General features: G+C 45.2%; 1 protein-coding gene across 3 annotated transcripts in view; it reads left to right on the top strand.

Annotated features, from left to right (window-relative positions):
* The first annotated feature begins 645 nt into the window (after positions 1 to 645).
* The window catches only part of LOC144141092 (uncharacterized), a 49,809-nt gene continuing 28,532 nt past the window's right edge, over positions 646 to 21,922 (top strand). For 2 of the 3 annotated variants that reach the window (XM_077672616.1, XM_077672618.1), the window contains exons 1-5: positions 646 to 1,140; positions 5,230 to 5,265; positions 7,583 to 7,723; positions 12,778 to 12,847; positions 15,373 to 15,474. In XM_077672616.1, coding sequence (XP_077528742.1) covers positions 803 to 1,140; positions 5,230 to 5,265; positions 7,583 to 7,723; positions 12,778 to 12,847; positions 15,373 to 15,474 — 687 coding nt within the window. In that variant the 5' untranslated portion in view covers positions 646 to 802. The remainder of the gene's footprint in view (positions 1,141 to 5,229; positions 5,266 to 7,582; positions 7,724 to 12,777; positions 12,848 to 15,372; positions 15,475 to 21,922) is intronic. The other variant, XM_077672617.1, reaches the window with a different exon arrangement.

Below are 21,922 nucleotides of genomic sequence, written 5' to 3' on the forward strand. Positions count from 1 at the left end.
AAGCTCCATGAAGCGCGACAATGTGGGGTCTAAATTAGTTTAGACAAACTCCAGGGGATATTAAAATATGCCGAATTCTAGACACACCGGAGCTTTTTTTATTTTGTTTGCCTCTCGTTTCATCATGGCCAGTAGTAGTTTTGGGGAGAAATGGGAAAAACGAACAGGAAGAACGACCGCAATGCAATGCTTGCATAGCAGTTTAAGCCAAGAGAGAGAGAGAGAGAGAGAGAGAGAGAGAGAGAGAGAGAGAGAGAGAGAGAGAGAGAGAGAGAGAGAGAGAGAGAGAGATGGGCTTATTGAAAAGGTTACCTCCTCATATAAGACGGGCTAGCTTCTCTGAATGTTGGCATAGTGTAGTGAGAAAGCACAGTGTCTGAATTAACCATTTCCGTACTGCGCGCGATGTTCAGTCTTCCGCAACAAGTACAGAATCTGTGGCTTTGCCTGTTGCATTATAAACGGTCTAACTCGTGACAAAATATCGGATGTCTATATTTCTAGTGCGCATGCACCCAAACATTTGCGCTCCTCAAACCATGCTCAAACACTCGCGCCAATTTTTCACAAACGAAAACGTTTTTTATCCGCCATAATCCAAGCCAAGAAAAGTATAAACATAAGACGCGTCTGGAGACAGCGAACAAGCCAAGCCAATCCGAAAGAACACCGTTGTTATTTTTGTGATGCAAAGCAGCGCTCGTACAAAGAAATGAGGATCGCATGAAGAACCGTTCGGTCGCAGCGGAGGGGCGTGTTTACCTCGCTCGGAGAAGCCGTCGGTGCTAACATCTTTTCCAAAATGATCATACAGCGCAGCGTCACCGTCTGGCGAGCGACTCACGTCCTCGCCTACCTGTGCGCGCTGGCCACCTCAATCGGCGCGTTGGTGTGCTACCGCAAGATGAACGCCCAGCTGATGACCACCGTGGATAAGTGTCTGCTCTTCACCAAGCCCTGGATCGACGTCGAACAGAGCTCGCGCAAGTGCAGAATCGACTACACGCGCATCGAGTGGAGCAGCGATACGCTGTGCAATTACGTGACCTTTGCCCTGCTCGCTTCCTTCGTCTACAGCATCGTCGCAGTGTGGTTTTTCGTCATGTGCGCACCGACGCGCGGGACGGAGCTGAATGACAGGTGGGTCGGGCGTAAATTGAGTTATGCGGTTTAACGTGCCGAAGCTATATCTGCGCTATGAGGCGCGCCGTAGTGGAGGGGGCCGTCGGGGGAACTGCGGCTACCGGGGGACTGTAACGTGCGCCGAAATCTCTACACTCAAGCGTTTTTTGCTTTTCGCCTTCGTTTAAAAAGCAGCCAACGCGGCCGGGAATCTAGTCGCACTTAACGTTTCCTCTTCGTGCATTCTCCGCGCGACGTGGTTCGTTTGTCAACTTGGGGAACGTTTAGCGCGGTTATGCATTCTTTGTTTATTGATACTGCAATCCCATCTGGGGATTTTGCAAGGAGGGCGCGATTGTTGCGAAAACCTGTATTAAGGCCAACGCGCCATACACATTGATCTAAACTTAGCTAGAATGCATACGGTCGGTACTAATGTAAACAGGAAGTGAAGGCTGTTGGAACTGGTTCTGTTAAGCCCACGTCGGGCGGCTCTAAAGGAGCTGTTACGTCTGCGAAAAGGAGCAATTAGTTTATTGATTTCTTAAGTGACGTTTTCTGACCAGCCATAAACGAACACGTTCCCCCGTACTTGCCTAAAAAAAGCTAGAACTCGTTTTTTTTGTTTTTTTTTCCGCCTACCTATTTGCAGAGACGTGCCTCTACCGTGCTAAATGATAGCGTAGCCCTGAGGCCTGCCCGGAAGTGGTTAATACGTGATATCGATAGGTCTGTTTATGCGTGCTTCAACCTCGCCGAGCTATCGCCTGAGCGTGCGTGTGCAGGAGAACGCGACCAAGCGCGTTCATTGAAATGAAAATTTCTAATAGGCTGTAATCAACGCAGTCAATAACTTTCCTTAAAAGAACAAATTAGGTTCACCTGTGTACATGTTCCGATATTCAATTGGCCCAGGCAGAAAGTTCTTAACAGGTTATTAACGGAAAAAACAATGGATTGATATAGATGTATTCCAAGCTCACTCTGTATTTTGTTTGAGTATTTTGTGTGGACGTAAATAGTTCTGTAGAAGATGGCACATGACGTTGGATAGACTACACGAAAGAACCTTGCTGTGGTGGCATTCAGAGGAAAGCGATAGGCGCAGCAATCCGAGGTTGTTACGTTATATTAAAGGGTGAAAAATTGCCCGTAGCAGCTTTTCTCGCTAAACATTGATTAGGATAACCGTTGGCCTTGTGCCGTTGAGAACAAATTCTTTATGGTGAAAAATTGCCGCGTGTGAATCATTTCGATGCATGTTAACGGTCCCTCTTGGGGGTGTAAATCGCCCCGTAGCGTGATGCTAAATAGCTTATTTCAAAGTGCAGCGAAATCACCGTCAACCAAGTGGCCTTTTAGGTTTACAAGCACTGGAACTGCTTGGCATCACAAATCGCTGTAGTATTGTAACCTTGCAAAAAGAAAAAAAAAACAACAGAAAAAGCACCGTTCGGAGGCCAAAGTGTGTACCGTAAAGTTTTGAAAGAACACCCGACCAAAGTACAGAGATATCGAGTGAAAACTATTGGACGGGCTAACTTTCGGGTCAGGTCAAAACATGGCCTCACCAGAAAAGCCGGACAGGTTCTGTCTTTTTTGTTCAAAATCAAGACATCGGCGGTATTCACAGCCTCAGAACGTTTCCACAGAGGAAGATCCCTGTACTTTCGAAGGCGTCGAAGCTAGTGCGATTTTAGGGGGTGGATATTTGGGGCCTTCAAGGCATGCGGGCGATGCTTCGGGGGAGTGCGTTCTCTCGGAACTTTACGGTATATATGGTCATTAGTTATGCGAGAAAAAGTGTCTCTTATTACTGACAGTTGTTCTTGCCTCCAATAACAGCTTATGTTTTGTGCGTGGAGAGCCCACACTGATGCTTTTCCACATCGCAGCAGTGCTAAGTTTTGGTGGCTGTCTCAGTTTTGGTGGTTGAGCGTAGCAGACGACGCAGTTGAAATCCTTGCTTGAAACAATTGAATGAAATGTTTACAATGTAAAAGAAAAGAACTAACACTATGTTCAACGATGTACCAACGAGTCTTATACGCTCGAAACTAAGCTAAAGTTTTGGTACTGACGTCTTCACCTGCAAGGAAATGTTCACCACAGACATGATAACGCACTGCGAAGTCACAACAATAACCTGTCTGTGGATTGCACTCTCTCTTTGAACGATAGCAATGTTGTGATTTTTAAATAACAAGGTGCTCAGTTGTCTTAAATATTTTGTCGTTAATTTGTTTCGTGGTTAATTGCACCAGTTCTAGGATTCTCAATCTACCATAACAGACTGTTCTTTTACACCGTTTAGCTGTGTTCTGCTGGGCTCTGTGCCAAACCCAAGGGTGTCAGCTTTTGGAAATCTAGTGTTAGCACACTGCATTCATTCCAGGCAGCTGTACCTTTATGCTGAAGAAAGAGATTACGCCAACCACTTCCGAACGGAAACTGCTTCAATTGTATAGCTTGCTCTGTTCAACCATCAAATCTGAGGTGGTGTCTTAACTTCAATGAAACCATCATTTCAACAAACACCAGCACATGCACTCTGTATTTCACAAGCTAGCAGTAGCACTGCTCACCTTCTTGCCTTGCCTAACATTCAGTAATCTTTGTTGTAACCATAAAGGGACAAACTAGCTAACTTAAACGAAGACTAATGTAAATCTGATGGAATTGCGCTTGTAATCTGTACTTGCGATTGTCTTAAGGCTTTGCGAGCCAGTTCGGATTTGGCTGATTTCGTGTCACTGCAGACAAAGCCATTAGTGCTTAGCCATTCGCAAACTATTCACGGCGTTTTGCATTGATCCGATGAAAAAAAAAGATATAGTTATTTTAAACAAATACTGCTACAAGTCAGGGCATGCTTTACACTCATGCAGTTTCAAGGGAACTGAGAAACAAAGCCAAGTGCACTAAAATTTTTCCTTCACAAGCGGTTTTTTCGTGGAATTGTAAAACAGTAGACTCCCATTAAGACGGTTTCGAAGGGGCTGTAAAAATTTGTATTGTCAGAAATTTGTCTTAACTTGGAGGTTTTTTGGATTGTGGGCAATAAAAGAGAGCTAAGATGTTGTTTGCCTTAACCATAGGGTTTGTCTTATATGTGCCACACGTACACGAAAAGGACATGAAGTGTTTAAAACCTTAAGATATTGAATGACATTATTTGGGCGGGCCGTGCTACACGCGGAAATGCGAAGGCATTAAATGTGTTTGGCATGATGTTGATATTGACCAAAAAGAGAAATGCACTCATATTTTAAAAGTTTTTAACATAGATAAAAACGTCTTACAGGGGTTAAAACTGTTGTTTTTTGTGAAAGAAAGCGTTGTGAGAAGTAGTGTTCTCTAAAAAATGATGTGAGCCATTTCTAAAAGTGGCTTCGGCAGCTGCCGTCGCCTGCCAGCGCTAGCCAAATTCGAAATATTCAGAACGACGAGTAACACGATGTTTTGCCTTTTGCTGCTGTTTTAGTGAACTTGGTCTTCAAAACTTCGCCACCAAGAGGGCACAGAAAATCGTCTTATTTTGAAGTTCAGCTACGTTTTCGTGGCAACACTCTGGTGCTGAGATTTTCGTTCGTCCATTTTGGTGCCCCTCGCATTCGAGAGTAGGCAAATTTAAGGCGTTCATGACGGCAGATGAGTTGTGCAGAACTCCTTAAACCAAAAATGACATAAGAGCGAATGGGATTATATTTTTGTGTGTAGCAGCGAATTAGTGGCATCAAAACTTAAGGCATTAAGCACTTAATGTCATTTTTCATGTGCGTGTGGCACGGGTATTAACCGAGTTCATTCCAACGGGAGTCCACTGTATATACATTCTAAATTTTCTAGAAACGTTATCAGTCACAAGTCAACCGTTTTCTTTTTTTGTAATTGGTCAGAACTGAAGTAAGAACAAGGCCGCACTTTTTCTCCTTCACTGCCCTTGCAGTGTATGTTGGGAAGGTTATTTATTGAGCTGTTACTTTGGGCCAAGCTTGTCTAAATTTGTGGGCAGTGTCTCCCTACTCTTATTTCTATTGTGATCTGATTGCAGCATGTTATGAATCCTGCTGCAAAACAGAAACAAAAATTCCACTTGCCTTTCAGGGAGAATTATGTGGTAGATGGGCACAAGATAACGAGGTAAACCAGAACATTCATTTGCTTGTGTGGACGTCGCCTGCTGCTCTCTGGCTGTGTTCTTTTTGCTTCCTTCTTTCAATGGTGTGCCATTTCTGCTTGCAATAGTGAATGCGATATCTTTCTGCCGTCAATACATCTCCCCTAACATATTTTCCTCTTCTACTAGCTTACTTAATTCATCCTCTTATTTTTCCATATTTCATTATTACCAGCCGACTAACATTATCCGGGGTTCGAACATTTCAATCTTGCGGTGAATATAGCGAGCAACAGTGTTCACATTCTGTAAAAGCACCAGTCCTGATAAACTTCTCTCTGGCCAAGTTCTGTTGGACGTATAAGCTAAATTGCTTTTTGAAATAGATTTTGGTATAACCCTAATTTTATCTAGTGTTGTACTCAGCAAAACACAGTGTTTAATGTAAAACATACAAGTTATCGTACGTCCAGTGTGAAAACGCTGCTGGTCTTTTGTGGTGTGTTACGCTCTTCCTGTCGAGCCTTTGCTGATATCCCAGTTTATTCCCTTTGTCGCAGACTGCTCTGATGGGAATTGCAGCTGTGGTATATGAGTGGAGTAAAGGATTTCCTGTGACGCACGCACGATAGGAGTGTGTAATCTGATAGGAGCGTGTAAACCCAGTGCGAACGAACGGTTGTGTAAAGAAGCAAAGGAAGTCTTGGATAAAGTGCTTGGCTTGGCTGGGCTGTTGTAGGCAGTCCACAGCAGCAAGTTATGAGCTCTCTAGTGGCCTGGAATTGAGCCAAGGCTTTGTTGAAGTCTCTATTCTAAGAAAATTTGAAATGAGAAAGCTGCTGAAACTGCCGCTGTGCTTTGGGATGTCTTTCATGCCTGATTTGTGTGTGTGCAAAAGGGGCGTAATATTCGCGACTGTGGTTTTTAAGTGTTCTTAAAGCAGTCACCGAAACTAAACGAGCTGATACAAAACTAAGCGTTACTGAAACATTGTGTTTAACCTGAAATTCTTCAGATGGGCTACGAAGACAGAATACAGCTTTGCTCGATTTGAACGAACTGGGCTTCTCGTGACTCACTCAGCTCTAATCTAGCTGCGAAAGGTGCTTTGTGACTGAAGGAATGCAAGAAATATTGAGAAACTTCCAAATTTCATGCAGCAGTGACGTGTTGTGCGCAAGAGGGGTGGTGCGATACTGGCCAGAACCAAAAACAAAATTAAAGCCGTTCCACTCAACGTGAAAGCAGTCGGGAGTGCCGAGCAGTGATTCGCTATAACGGGCTGTATACTGCCGTTATCTGCTCACTACTACCACCCAGTGCAATTCAAATTTCCCGCCTTCGCAGTGCTTGCGCACCCCCTGCCTGAAATTGGGCCAGCAGGAGTTCTGTTCTTGTTGTGCTTGCTACCACCCAGTGCAATTCAAATTTCCCGCCTTCGCAGTGCTTGCGCACCCCCTGCCTGAAATTGGGCCAGCAGGAGTTCTGTTCTTGTTGTGCTTGCTTTCCTCCCGCACGTGTCGGCGTTGCACTGCCACTTTTTTTGCGTTTAAAAAAACAACCCAATGAGCGTTCCTAACTAAATGAACGCGGGTGCCGCCAATTAATGACGTATATTTTGCCTCAAATGTACCTACAGTTTTCTTTGTGCTAAACAATGAGGAGATGTATGACAAGCAGCAGCGGTTAACGAGTTTCGAACGCTTATGCCTATATAAACCACTTGGCTTTCGAAGCCTCTGGGTTACGCCACGACGATGAAAGGACGTGTGGCTCTACTTGGGTCCAGCGAGCGAGCTACAACAAGGCGAAACTTTTAAGTGCTCTGCGCTTGAAAGTTAACAGCATGTTGTAATTGAGGTGACACGATAAAACACAACTAGAGGCCCCACTGCGACCGCCAAATCATGTTTCTTGGTGATGAATTGGGTTGGCGGCACAAACAAGATTCCGAAATGTCATAGAGATATTGCGGGATAGTTGCTGGGAAGTTGTCACTACTTTGTTTTTCCTAGCATCTCGCTTGTTTGTTCAAGTTTGTAATAAAACTGGCATCATTGTTGTCCAGACAAAGCAGCCTTTCTAATGAACAAAACTTGTTTCATCTTCCTGGCTCCTAAACGGCTCTTCCTAGACAAGTTTGATTAAATGTGTGTACGCTTGAGTGTTGCTTTTTAAAAACTTTTTTGTGTGTGTGTGTGTGTGTGTGTGGCCTTAACTTCATATTGAGCAGTTATGAGACCGGACACAATAGACGTAGGGAGCGGAGCTTGACCCTTTTTGTGTCCTCTCTTTGTCGCCGCTCACTCGTCCACCCCTTTGCACCACTGACGCCCCCAGCGTGGTGCACGTGTGGAAGATTGTGGCCCCGGCCTCGTTCCTCAGCGGGGTGATGGCCATGGTCACCCTGGTGATGGCCTGGAAAGTCACCAACGGCATGAACGCCTTCTTCGACGGCCTCGCCGAGGGGGCTCGCAAAAAGTAGGTGCTCTCTCAAGTCAAGCCAAAAGATTTTTTGTAAGCAGAAGCTTGTGTACATCGTTAGGATATGCAGAAGGAGGTCTCGAAGTCACATACTGCAACGGGACCTCCTATAAAAATTGATATACGTGATGTTACAAAGTGCAGCAAATGGGAGATTCGATGAAAAGGGTGTGTTTAGGACAAATACCTGGACAGTTACGTTTTTCTTAGCAAGATTGCAGATGTTATGTTCGAAGAAAATGCAAGTGAACATAAACATAAATATAATAAAAACACTCAAGTACAAGTATCTTGAAAAATGAACAATGAAACAGCGAGTATCAATTACTACTTATAAGTAAAACAGAGAAAGAGTACAAACGCTTTAATAAATAATTGTAATGATAATATTAATTTCAAAGTGAAAATGAGCTGAGAGCGCAGTGTGTAATCTGAATAACTTTTTTTTACTCTCAGTGCTGTTTGTATTCCTGTAAATATATAAATATTACAAAAAGTTGTGAATTCTGTTTGAGGAGATGGGATTTCGAAGCACTTTTGAAAGAATGCAGTGTTTTCAGTTCTCGTAAAACAGCTCAGTGGGATCACGATGATGATGATTGCTATTGGTTTCCCCTTTGAAGCGGGGTGATGACATGTCATCTTACCAAAAAGGTCTAATATAACCATGTTTTACACTCTTGGTTTAATACTAGCGCTGCTTAGGCCAGGCACTAAACCTTATTAGGCCCGAAATACTTTCTTTTCCCTGTTACAGGTGGTAACTGTCCTAGGCAATATTCCCCTCTCTGCTTTACTCCGTCCCTGGCCCGTCCCTGGCCCGTCCCGTCCCGTCCCTGGCCCTCCCTGCTATACCCTGTCCCTGGCATTCTTTCTTTTTTTTAATGATGACAGTATTTCTTGGGCTATTTACACCAGAATAGTTTGGTCTGTCTGTCTGTCTGTACCTCGGCTCAGCCACTCAGCCCAAACAGAACACAGTTTCTGAATAAGAAGTTTATAGTGCGGGCAAAGCATTTCCAAATCACTAAACCTGGAAAGGCACTGCGTACGTGTGAACGTTGATTATTTATTAATTTTTTAAATTTATTATAAGTACATACATCAGACATGGCAAAATTGCTTCTAAAAGGGTATTAAATTACATTACAAAATTACAGGTAGCCGAAAGTAATGACATTACATTACTATTACTTTCCAAAAGTAATGAAATTACTTTGAAAATACTTTAACACAAAATCATGACTCGTACACTACCAACTCATATACACCTTATTTACACTCATGTACATATACCCTCCACTCTCAAAAATATATGTTTATACGCCAACTGAAGTACAGTTTATTTACGCGTTATTAGCGCATGAAAAGGGAACGAAGAGGCACGAGAAAGCAGGCAGATCTCTCATAGAAGCCTTTGTTTCCTTCGCGGTCGTAGAGTTCCAATGCCCAGAGACTCTCTGGGAATTGGAACTCTACTGGGTCAACTTTTTATGCCGTAAGAGGAGAAACAGACAGGTTATGTCGGAGTCAAAAGTAATTTGGAAAGTAATGAGTAATTTCTATGAAATTACTGGCCTGAAGTAATTTGTTACATATCTAAATTACAAACACTCAAAAATAATTCATTACATTACTCATTACAAGAAAAAGTAATTTAATTACTCTAATTTCATTACTGCCAAGTCTGACGTACATTGCCCATTGGGCATTGTTATAGGGGTGTTAGAGTAGAAAAGTAGGGGTAGTGGAGTAGGGGTGATAGAGTGGAGTAGAGTAGAATAGAATAATGGCAAATTATAACCAGGCAATACTTATAAATTGCAGCATGCAACAGAAATCTGAACACTTACAGCACAGCATCGTGATAAATGTAGAGAACACAGAAGTACAACAGAAGCAGTAATACATAACGTAAACAAACGCCAGCAGCAAAAGTAAGTAAATACACGGTGAATATAACATTATAAATTTGCGGGTGATTTCATCAACTCAAAATGCTGTTTCAATGGCTGCTAGGAAATTGCAATCTGACAATAATTTTTAGCGCCTTCCAGTTGTTAATAGTGTTTGGAAAACGGAGTATTTAGTACATTTAATCGAAAGTTATTTTGCCTAATTTTGTATATCTGATCTCGTCGTTCGGACCTATAACTATAAGCGCCTTTAAATAGAGTTCTTTGTTTATTCCAGTCTTACCGTAGTAGCGTAACATACCAATCTAGCGCCCCCACCCATGCAAGCGCCCTCCTCTCATAATCTGATAGCATCCTCAATAAACCGCACCGGTGCACACCAGGGCGCACCGGTTCGCCTTTTCATCCTCGACAAACCGCACCAGCGCGCACCATCTGTTCTTGATAAACTGGGGCGGACCGTCGCGGGGCAGTTTTTCGTTGCCCCGTCGCGCATCGTGAGAGTTGACGGTGCGACTGAGTGCAATCCCGAGATGCATCGCGGGCGACGCTGGCGAAGCAGCTTCCTCCGCCGTCTGCTGCAGCGTCGGCGCATTGGTACAGTGAATTGTAGCATTGGTGCACTGGTGTGAAGGCAGAACGGGCTGTATATTGTTGCTGACAAGCATGAATTTCTTGCGAATTAATCAAACAGCGATGCGATGGGCTCATAAGGGGCGTTAATAAGGGCCGGAGATCGCAAATGAGGACGTGAACTTCGTGTACTGCAAAGAAGGCTGAATGCATGGCCAGTCAGTTGGAGCTTTGCATTCGTTTCGTTCGATTGGATTACACAAACAGTTACTGGAGTGCCCAGACCACGAAGACCTACATGCTTTGCTGTAGCGGAAGGGCGGAACATAACAGGCACTCGCGTTATGGCTCTCAGAACGAAGATAAGCAGCTTGTAGGCAGCTGTTTAGTGGAAGCTAGCGTCACGCTAGTGGAAGCGGTGACGTTGTCGCGCATGTGTGACGGATATGGCTTGTGTGTGCATATAATCGTTGGCTTTCAATAAATATCACTTTGTAGTGGCGCTGTGTCATATTACGTTGCCTTCTTGCCACTTAAGAACGTTTTGATGAGTTGCTTTCACAGCTTAAGAGATGGTGCTAGGGTAGAACCGCTCCGTTTGACCTCGATCAACGCTCTGTGGCGGTGCGCACTGTCGTGGGGCATTGTGCACCGCGCTGGTTTTTGAGGGCAACCCTGGTGCGTGTTTATCGAGGATGCAATGAGTATTTTGAGTTTTCGTGCACTGCCGAACAAGCCCGCCCCTCCCCCCCCTTTCCTCAACCACCCTTTGATGGCCCAAACCACTGAAACCGAAACAGCTCAGGCACAGTTCTGACTGCGCTCTTGTCTAAACCAGAATCCAATCCAAGAATCCAGAGTAGCCGTTAATTCCGCACACGCTCACCATTTTTCTATCGTCATCTGACATTGCCGAATGTGCTTGTGACTTTGTGACAACGATGGTTCGAGATGTGCATCCATAACGAAAGCCAGAAGACACTGGACAATTTCTGAGAGGCACCAAAGCCGTTTTGCTCCACCGTGAATGCCCTCCGAACATGTCATGCGTGCATCTTGTTCAACATCTCAAAAATGGAGCAGGTGATGGCAAGAACTGATTTTCTGGCTAACAGGACCAACAATGCCGTTGACGGGAACACCGTACGAATTGCTCGCACTGGTTGTGCTAAGAGGGGCTTCACTCTACGTCTTTACTAAAAGTGTGTTTTTCTCCATTGAACTGCATTATTTTTTTCTTTTTCGGGGGGGGGGGGGGGGGGGTAAAATTGGTTAACATTTTTTACACGCCGCCATTTTGAATTACAGGGCAGTTCGGAACAAGAGCCCCCTCCCCAAACGTGCCTGAACTCTCCGCATTTCGAGGAGGGGCACTTTCTCAGAATTGTACGGTATATATTATATAAAGAAATTTAAGTCGGTGAAGTTTCCGGCCAGCAAAAAGTGGTCTCCATTGTTGAACAAAAACAAAACATTAGGTGCATGTGAAGCAAAGCATCATACATAACTTCTACTAGGCAGTGTTTTTCTTATTGAAAATGTATGTGGGCTTCATTTTTGCGACAGAAAATTTAAAAAATGCATTTTGGGAACAATGTTCTGTACCAAAAATACAAAAAGGATTTGCGCAAGCTTAGACCTAACGGCGGCATTCCAAGTTCAACGTAACGAAAGGTTCCAGTAGATGACGTGCGAGCACTTGGAACGTGGGAAAATTGAATTGCCTTGAGCAAGCCTTTACAGTGTTTGTCGTGGGAGGAGCGAGACAAGGCAGAGGCAGCAGAAGACTATCATCTTTCGACGTCACTTGCAGCAAAGTGAGCAGATACGCCATCATTTTTTTTTTTTTCGTTCAAAAGAATTTCTCAACTTTCGTTCCTCTGTTTGCAACCCGTAAAGAAACGTTGTTTTCGGGAAGAAAAAAATGCAATTTCATCTTAAAAAACACTCTTTAGATTGCTCATTACAAATTTTGAAAACACGCATTTCCAATACCTCGAGAAATTTCTAAACCGAACGCTTTCTTGGCGAGACCAATGGGGTCCTGTCAAAATATGAATGCATTGCCCCATAGACGGTTGGTCGACGGAGGAGCTCTGGACACACAGCGCGTGCGTGAATCCGGGCTTACATTGTGTTGAAACGGTTACTTGAAAATCGCGAAAAAGGAATCGTTCTTAATTACACAATGCACACATCGATCGTGAAGAAGGAGTACAATAGTATATCTTTGCATCTCATAAACCAGGTATTGTTATACATTTAGATTGTTCGTCGATGCGTTTGCTCGGTGCATTAAAAATCATTGCGTGGGTTTATTCCTTGTTTGCGATTTGTGACGTTGAACACTTGACAATCCGTTGGGTGCACCTTCCTTGGATTAGATGAAGCTTTTGTGCTCCTCTCAACTTTCTTTCAGAAGAGATAAAGTTTTTTTCCATAACCTGGGAGTGAGCATTTCACCAGCGTTGTTCGGATGTTGCGGAGCTTTTGCTTCATTTAATCTCTCGTTTTCGTCTATGTTTGAGCTAGACGTCGAAGTAATAGAAAACGTATGTGCAGCTGCAGCACGAGCTCTGCCTGGGTGGACGACTCCGTGGAGATGCTCTACGCCGACCGCATTCCCACGAAGGTGAGCTGAAGGCAAAACACTTGAAGATCGTCGTGAACCCAGAGCAGAACCACATTACAGAAAAGTCGAAAAGGCAGTGGAATTCACACTTTATAGCTCTGTTCACACGAACTGCTGACACTTAAAAAAGTTGCGATCACTTTATTATTTTATTTAAAGTGTTTCATCGTAACGAGCTTGAACAGTGCACGGGGTGTTGGAATTGACTTTAGTTCAACCCTTAAGCACAAGAAGGGCGCGACACACGCATGCTCAATCCCTTCAGCCTATTTACACAAAAACAAAACCAGTTCAAGCTTAGTTTTTTTCCCCGTACCATTTCTGAATGGAATGCACTTCCGTTGCATTGCCTTTGTATTTTTTGTTTGTTTGTTTTCTTTAAAAAAAAGTTTGATCCTTGTATAAATGATTGTGTATTGCCAGTTGCCCCTCCTGCTTGGGCCAGAAAATCTGGCTTGCAGTATTCGCAATAAATAAATAAATTTCGGTTGCACCGAGTAGAGAAAAAAAAGTGCATTTTTCGAAGCCTTATTTGTTGCCACTGTTTTGTACTAGAATCTGTGCTGGCTTTTATTCTACTATTTGGGGGAAGTGCTGAGCCTTGGACTTGGACATGGCTTGTAGAGTGGGAAAGCGTGCTCCTGTGACAGTAATTTGCAATGTTATTTAATGCTATCTCAGCCTGCGGGACTTATTCATTCACGAACAGTTTGTGGGAGTAGAACCTGTTTGCAAATTTCTAGAGCCATGGGGCTTGTGAGAGCGCAGTCTAAGGCAGTGTTATCACCGAATTCGCGGTGGAGATAATGCTGGAAAAAAGATGCGCCTAAATTAATCGATAGACTGAAAACATGGGTTACATGGTCTATTCTTGAACTTCGTCAAGCAATTGGACGTGTATAACACCTTTCAGTGTCACTTTTAGGTTGTGTGCCCCCATGGTGTCTCAGCAGTGACCGCAAAATTATTGCTCTCATATGGCGGTGCGTTACAAATGACCTAATATGAACAATAATTTTGAAGTTATCTATAAACATATGTATATGAATAATTTTGAATGTGTTAACAATGTGAGTGGTTAAAGCACACCGCTCCAAAACACATAATTGCGTTGAAACAGCTCAAAAGTGGCCCTGGAGTGTCTGCCACCAAATTTAGCGAAACTGAAGCATTGGGTATGATGAAAGGTTCAATGCCAGCCAAGGATGAAATGAGAAGTATGACAACTGGCTTGGCCAAAGTGGCCCCCAAATGCTGAGGTGGCACTTATGGGCGCTGTCGTTTTGGGATGTTAATTGCAATAGTGGATAATCATGCTCCTCTTGTAGCAATTCAATAGATGGCTTGCGGACGGATGAATCCTTTCGCGTGTGGATGACTCATCATCCGTCAGTGGGAGGATTCATCCGTCAGCAAGCCATCTATTGAATTGCTACAAAAGGAGCATGATTATCGTGACCGATGACGACTCTCTTCGCGCGTGCCTATGTATGGGAATATGAGTTCTTCACAATCTCTTTATCTTTATCTGTTCCTTCTCTCGGCGTTTTCCTTCTCCGAGGGTATATATTCCGTTGCGATGAAATAAACCTTGTTGTTGCCAGCACCTTGTCTTGTCGATCTTTCTTGCGCCCCGTTTAAGCGCTGTTATTGTCTGTCAAGAGCAAATTGATTTTTGCTACGTTCGCACTGATTTTGCAACGACAATTTTTTTATGAAGCATCATTAGGACTACACTCGTCTCAGGAGAACAAAGGGCGTAATACTGACGTGGGAATGCATTCGACCTGTTGGGATTTCTGACCTAATATCAGCTCAGAACACGGAAAAGTACACATGTTTTGCTCTTGGTTTAGGCTTTCATGGGATGAAGTGTAATAACGCGGTCCCAGCGATGTATAGAGGGCATATCGTAGTCAGGAGGATAGCAACCGCCAAGCACGCATGCAGCAAGTTAAAAAAATGTTTGAATGAGACGCATATGTATTTCGAAGCTTTTCTAAAGTACCAAATGTGGTGGCAATGTTTATACTTGTCTACATTGTTGTGCAAAAAAAATATTAAGAGTATTTCAAGCAAGATATCCACACATCAGTGAAATTTGCATTGTTCTTTTAATTAAAATACATGGCTGCTTCAGTGTTGTGACAGCAAATAAAAAAATATGCCGTGAAAAAGCAGAAAAGAGTTTCTGGCTCCCCCTCATGGCAGTGTTTCAGGTTCAAAAGTAACAGAAAGATCCAGTATGGAATTGGCGTAAACGGGAGTCGATATCCTAGCTTCGAGAAGTTTATGAAGCTTATCCTTGCAATTAGGGGACGTCAGGCAGCTTAGCTGTTGACATGAGCGTTCTCCACGTTAAGTCAGTAAAGCTGGGCTGCTTTTTCTTTTGTTTGTCTTTTTCTCGTCTTACCTTCCAAAAACGTGTTTTATAGCCAGCACTCTGGACAGCAGACTTGGAGGCATGTCGCGCAGGTGCACAGAAGGAAAAACTCTTCTCACTCGATTTTGGTTGCTTTTCCCAGGTCTTCGTGTGGCTGGTGTTCTTCTGCTGGGGATTCGCGACCGTGGCGCTCCTGATCCGGTGCTCCACTGCTGCGGACTTCACGGTGTACAGCAGTGACGAGGTGAGTTGCCGGAAGAAGCCGTCTCACAAAACAAACTTTCTTCCCTTTCACGCGTCAAAGCCACTCATCACAAACATGCTGGTATCGGACATCGGCTGCTTGCTGCTTGCATTCTTAGCAGCACCACGCTATTAGCGGAGCGTTGCTGGCGCTGTACTAAAAGCGGGATTGGTAGACAACATTTGCGGAGCGCTAGCGCGATAATTTTGCGCGCGTTAAACGCTGGCTCACGCTATACTAAAACTCTCTTTTAACGCATTCATGTTGCTGTGTTATGGACAGGTTACAGTATTCCATTTTGCCCTCATTTTAGCCTCCAGCAATGATGTAGCCTGGTATCAGGTTGCGCAATGTACACCTGTGAGGTGGTTGATTTTTTCTGTGTTGGGGCATGTTATGTTCTACAGAACCCGTTATGTTTTAGCACGAGAGCGCTGGGTGTGCCACCTTGCAAAATCGTGTCTGTTGTGTGTGAAGCCTTTGAATCGAGGTCGCAGAGGGAATGTGTGCCGCGCAAGTAAGGAGGAGTATTGCAGGGCAACGTCACTCTGTCAATGTGTGAAGCCTCTAAATAAAAGTCACGGAAGGAATGAATGTCGTGCTAACTAGGAAACGTGTTGGTAGGATGCCCGGGAGTCTGTTTGATGTCTGTGAAACGTGTCGCCTCTGTCGTCTCTATCGTCTCGCAGTAGTTTTAGAGTGTGTACAGGAACAAGTACCGTAAAAACCCGCGTATAATACGAGGATTTTTTCCAAATTTTACTATGTAAAATTTGTGCCTCGTATTATATGTGGATCCCAAAGTTTGCAGGCGAAAATTTGCACCTTCGGTTTCGGTTTCAGCGGAGGGTGGGCCATCTTGCGGGGGCGTTCACCGCAAGTCTATCACGATGTCGGGTGCACGAAGGCAGTATTCGGCGGCAATTAAAAGAAAAGTCATTTTATGTGCCGAGACCATCAGGAATTGCGCTGCAGGACGGCAGTTCGGCGTCACCGAAGGCAGCATTCGCGGGTGGAGAAACCAACTGGTGCTTGACTGGATAAAGTCTGTGTGTTTTCGGCGGCCTGGAGCACTGTTGGGGGTTCCCGTCAGTGCTCGTGTTGTACGCCTTTCGCTGCCACCTGGCCGATTCCATGAAGAAGTCGTTGCGCGAACCCCGCATCGAACTCATTGTCATTCTAGGAGGAGTGACATCCCAGCTGCAACCGCTAGACGTTTGCATCAACAAGCCTTTCAAAGACTGCATCACGTCCTGCTACCAAGAGTGGATGAGGCCAGGAGACCCGTAAGTGACAGCTACCGCATGGCTGTCAGCTACCGGATGACTGTCAGTGACAGCTACCGGATGACCGTAAGTGACAGCTACCGGATCCAGCCACAAAGCGGTGCTTTGTAGATGGATCGCGGATGCGTGGGCCAGCATCCCAGAGGAGCTCGTCAGTTGCTCTTTTTAAGAAATGCGGCATCTCGAATGACCTTGATGGCACTGAGGACCACTTTCTGTGGGAAGACATTTCCAACAAGGCGACTTCAGGAGACAGCGGCAGCGGACCTGACGATGACTGAACGGACGTCGGGAGACCGTACCAGCGAAAATTGACAATGACTGAAGGGTAACTGCAGTGCAAATAAATGTTTTCTGTAGTCTTTACCTCGTATTATATGCGGATGAAAACTTTTTTTTCTGATTTTGCTGTCGCCGAATTACACCTCGTATTATACGCGGGTCCGTATTATACGCGGGTTTTTACGGTACTTCAATTTGTCTCAATGCCTGTCGAGCTGAACAATGGCACAAATTATGCCAAGTTCTGTGCGCATTTGTTGACTTCAGAGTGGCAGCTAAATCAACAAGAAAATGAAAAAGAAAGAAGATAACCGACGATTACTTCCGCTCTTGAGAACTGCCATTTCCAGTCACATTAGAGAAATTACTTGACACTTTTTGAGGCATGCAGCATCTGAAATCGAGTTGCAATCGAAGCCGTCAGCCTTCCCTTGGTTTTGCCACGAAGTAAAAATCAAATCAAATCAAATCAGATCAGATCAAATAATCGTCATGAACTGGCAAATACTGTGTTGGAGACCCCTGCATTTATTTTTATGTAGTGAGTGTAGAAAGCTCCAAAGTGAAGGGGGGAAAGCTTCGGGGGTTGGCAGAAGTGTGATCACTCTAACTTAAAGGGACACTGAAGTGATATGTAAACATTGCAGGATTACTAGCGCAAATTGTAGTCCTGAGTCCCCAGGCCATGTTTCGACCACTCTAGGCGCGTTTACGCGATTTTATTTAGTAGAAAAACTAATTCGAAAATGCTGTCCTCCTCTCTTTACGCTCGCCCATTTTCTGTGGCGTTTTCGTGTGACGTCAGGAGGGGATGAGCTGGCAATTGGCTGCGCCACGGCTGCGCTACTGCACGGCTCCCCGGCCGACAGAGTCAGTCGGCCCAGCGTTTCGTCCGCCGGCCGCCGGCAGGTCGTCGCAATTATAAGGAGGTTAAAAAAAATTGCTTGGTCGCAATTCGTTCGCTTAGTTGAAACGAAGCCAGGACACGTTTGTGAATGGAAGAATGTGCCTTTCTTTACTTGGTTTGTTTGTACACTGTATCTAGCTCCAAGTTAAGTTCGCTTCACACAAGTGCTGCACAAGTGCACATGCGACGCTTCGCTGACTGGTACGCCAGTAGGAAAATATAAGGCCTCTTGAAGGCGGGAGAAGAGTCAGCGAAGTCAATATAGGTACTAAGGAAATAAAATCAACTGATACTTTTACCGTACAGCGTAAAACTAGGGCGCGGGAAGCACTTTTTTGCGCTGGGCGAACAAGCACAGCGGTCAGCAGCATGACTACGCATCTGCGAACGCTTTTCCGTCTACGAAATGCAATTGCTAGACGTGAGCTACTGTGGAAACTCGGGCGACGCTTACTACACGATCGCAGTACAACAAATAGTCACCTAAGCTGCTTGAAATGCCAAAACTAAATAAAAGTGTAAACCGGTTGTACAATATACTTATACCCTATATTAGCAAGCACTTCGCGTCCCGCTCCGTGGCTGAGTAGTCTGGGGCGCTGGGTATGTCACCGCAAATGTTTTGCAAGTCACGAGTTCGAATCCCCGCGGGTACGTGCTTTTTTTGTAAGTTTTTTGTTTTCCGCCGATGTTATCTATATTGAGTTCACCTTTTTTTGGGCCGCAACGTTCATGGCTACACGAACTAGTCCACAAAACGCGCGCAGACTGGCACATGCATGGCGCGCTAGCGAGTTCTCGTTGGCGTGCTGTTGCCATAAGCACCGACTGCTTGCGGGCAGTGGGCACAGGCCAGAATGAACAGACCCTTGGCCTGGTGCGAACACGCTTTTTACGATACAGGCATGAGGGAGGCAAGCTCCAATTATGGGGGAAAAGCGCATGACATTTGGGCGTCTACGGGTATGCGGAGGGCGTTCATGCACTGCGTAGGTTTCGGCTAGTGAATGCTACGATTCCAAGCCGTCCTAGGAGGTTTATCTTTATGCATTTTTACAGCTGACAACATGGTAGAAGCGCGGTACGATGATTACTGAGTCATTGAGAATGCCCATCCAACAACGCCACCGGTTGTGTTTTACAGAACCGAAACCGAAACCGAAACTTGTTTCGTTGCTCACCTTGGGCATCGTCCAATCACGGTGCCCGCTCCTCCTAACGTCACAGCTTTAGTTGGTGCGGCCGCCGCAAACCGCGCATGGTAGTTTTTCTTCTTTCGCGCTTTGTAAAATAATTACCGATTTGTCAATCGTAAAAACGATGAAAAGTGTGCTAATTTGAGCCAGTCTACACAGTGCAAGCAAAAACGGGAGCTTGACAAATTCACTTCAGTGTCCCTTTAAATTGCACGAAAGTTTAGCGGTGACGCTAATGTAGGCATTATAATTCTGGTACTGTAGGTGGTTGGTTGATAGCTAGTTTGAAATGGTCATTGCTTTTGTGAAAAATGAGAACACCTTTGCGTGTATGTGTGTGAGCGAAATTTAGGTGCATGTGAAAGGGCCCTCGGAGTTTTGAACTAATCTGTAGCTCTCCACGTACTTGCACGTCTTATCTGAGGTGTACCTTCAGCTTGTAAAACTTTGATATGTGGCAATCAGATAAGACAATTGCTGCAGGGAATGCAGCAGGCGTGATTACATGAATAATAATTCCGTTATAGTTTTTCTTCACAGGAAAAGATTGCCGTGTATTGGTGGTATTGGGAAGCCAGGGGCTGACTCCACTGTTGGGAATTTCACCGCTGACTCCACTGTTGCGAACCATGGTAGCGTGGTCGATGTGGGCCGAGGTGGGTGAAGTGCCGGGGCAGTCATGATGGGCAGGTTGACGAAGAAGAAAACTTTATATACAAGTATTTACATCTTGGTATGAGAGCGGGCAGTGCGCTCCTGCGCGCGAGAGATTAAATAGGCACGTTGGGTCCCTTCCCCTTCACCCTTTTTCTCCGGCTGACGTCAGGAGGCACCAATCACGGAGGTCATGGCACTGATAGGAGCGCCACCACGCAAAACACACGCGCACACGCACGAGAGGCCCCTCCTCTCCGGGGCAGGTGAGCGCCAGGTTGCTCCCGCCGTGGCAATCCGCCGTGGGTCAGAGCCCCCCTTTGTCCTGGCGATGTTGCACTACCACGAAGACGCCTTGCATCCCTCGGTGGTAATATTCTTCGAGTGGCCTATTGAACACAACACGCCACAAGAGGGCATGACAATGAGGCGCGGGCACGCCGCCGAGGCTTGTTGTGCAGGGCGCCCAGCATTGCTTTTGTTAGCACCGCCGCTGGCCGGTTGGCGCTTTGAGAAGCCACGAGGTCGCTGAAAGGCGCATAGTTCAAGTAGGCGCAAAGTTCGCCACTGTGAATACGCCGGTTCGTGGCAAGTCGATGACGGAGGGTCAACGGCAGGTTTTCGAGGAATCACTGTCGCAACAGCACCCCCGCCGCCAGACAATGCATCAGGATGACGAGCGGCTCATCGCGGCTCGGCTGGAATGATGCGGTTGGTCAGCAGGTCCATCCCCGGCTTGAGGCGGAGTTCTCCGAAGTGCTGCTTTCTTCTGGTCCCCTCCGTGAACCCACAGAAGGCACGAACACCAGGCTCCTGCAGAAATGACTAACTCGGCAGGACAACCATTGTCGAACAACACTCGATGCGGAAAGCGCCCTCTGAACACCACTCGAAATGCCAGACCATGATAACAAAACAAAACCAACCTGTCTGCTAAAATATTACACCCCTTGAAACGATTCGGAGTGCTTATCTCGTGGCACAAGCTCAGAATCAGACCTCAATTTTGGGTGTTGTTAAAACAACAACTACAACAGTACCAAAGAATCATGAATGGGCTATAGGAGCTTTATGAGGCAGATGACGCAAACGAGCGAAGACGCCAACAGGAGCTCAAAAGGCATTCCCCTTTTTGCCCATGACCATTTGTCAAAACTACTCAGCTACAACGGCCTTAATTCGAGGCAACCGAGGCAACGCATGCCTTTCGCCACCGTCTACAGCACAAAAGTCGAAAACCGATACGACGGTGCAGCAAAACAAAAGTATGACTTTACATGACTCTTTGAAGAACATAACATTTTGCTACACTCACGAAAATGAAACTTGTCATAACATGGAAGTCAACAGATATACGAACACTTATCTGAAAGATGACCTACAGATAGCTAGCTCACAGAGCTCGGCTACGTCAATCAACAATAATCTGTAGCTTCCTTCTTTATACTGAACCATAAAATTGCGCTGGGCTCACCCTTACGCAAGACAACCAAACTGGCACAGACAAATGCCTCAATATTCAAAACTGACCATAAACACGTAGTACTAAACGCAACTACTTCCGGTGTTTATATACAACAATTTCGTACACTCCATCAGGGTGAGACGAAAAATAACACTGACACGCAGATTCCGCCTACCTTACGTGGCGTAAAATCGAACACTAACCACTTCTCCAACCAACAACACAAAATTTACGCTTACCTCACGCTCTGTTCGACCTCGAACAATAACTACTCCTCTAACGCTTAACAAAAGGTCTAACTACGCGGTGTTAGATCACGCACATGAACCACTTCTTCAATCGAAACACACAAAAGTTACGCTTACTTCCCGGTGAGTTTGATCACTAACAATAACAACTTCTACAACGCCAAGCAACAGTCTAACTACGCGGTGTTAAAGCACGACGATTGACACACTGCCAACCAAAAAACAGAGCTTAACTTCCTCTGTCTTACGAAAACTAATAAACACTTGACTGGCAATTAAGAATGAGTAAAGTACGCAGTTTATGCACGCGCACGCGGATTCGTCTGAATCCTTGAAAACATCCTAGGCCCTCGTCAAAACAAACATTTCCAAGTGTGGCCTGCCGAAACGTTGTTGCCACTTAGGCCGAC

Source organism: Haemaphysalis longicornis, unplaced genomic scaffold, assembly GCF_048455015.1.
Source record: "Haemaphysalis longicornis isolate Haplotype H1 unplaced genomic scaffold, Haemaphysalis longicornis Haplotype H1 scaffold_6, whole genome shotgun sequence".
Classification (NCBI taxonomy): Eukaryota; Metazoa; Arthropoda; class Arachnida; order Ixodida; family Ixodidae; genus Haemaphysalis; species Haemaphysalis longicornis.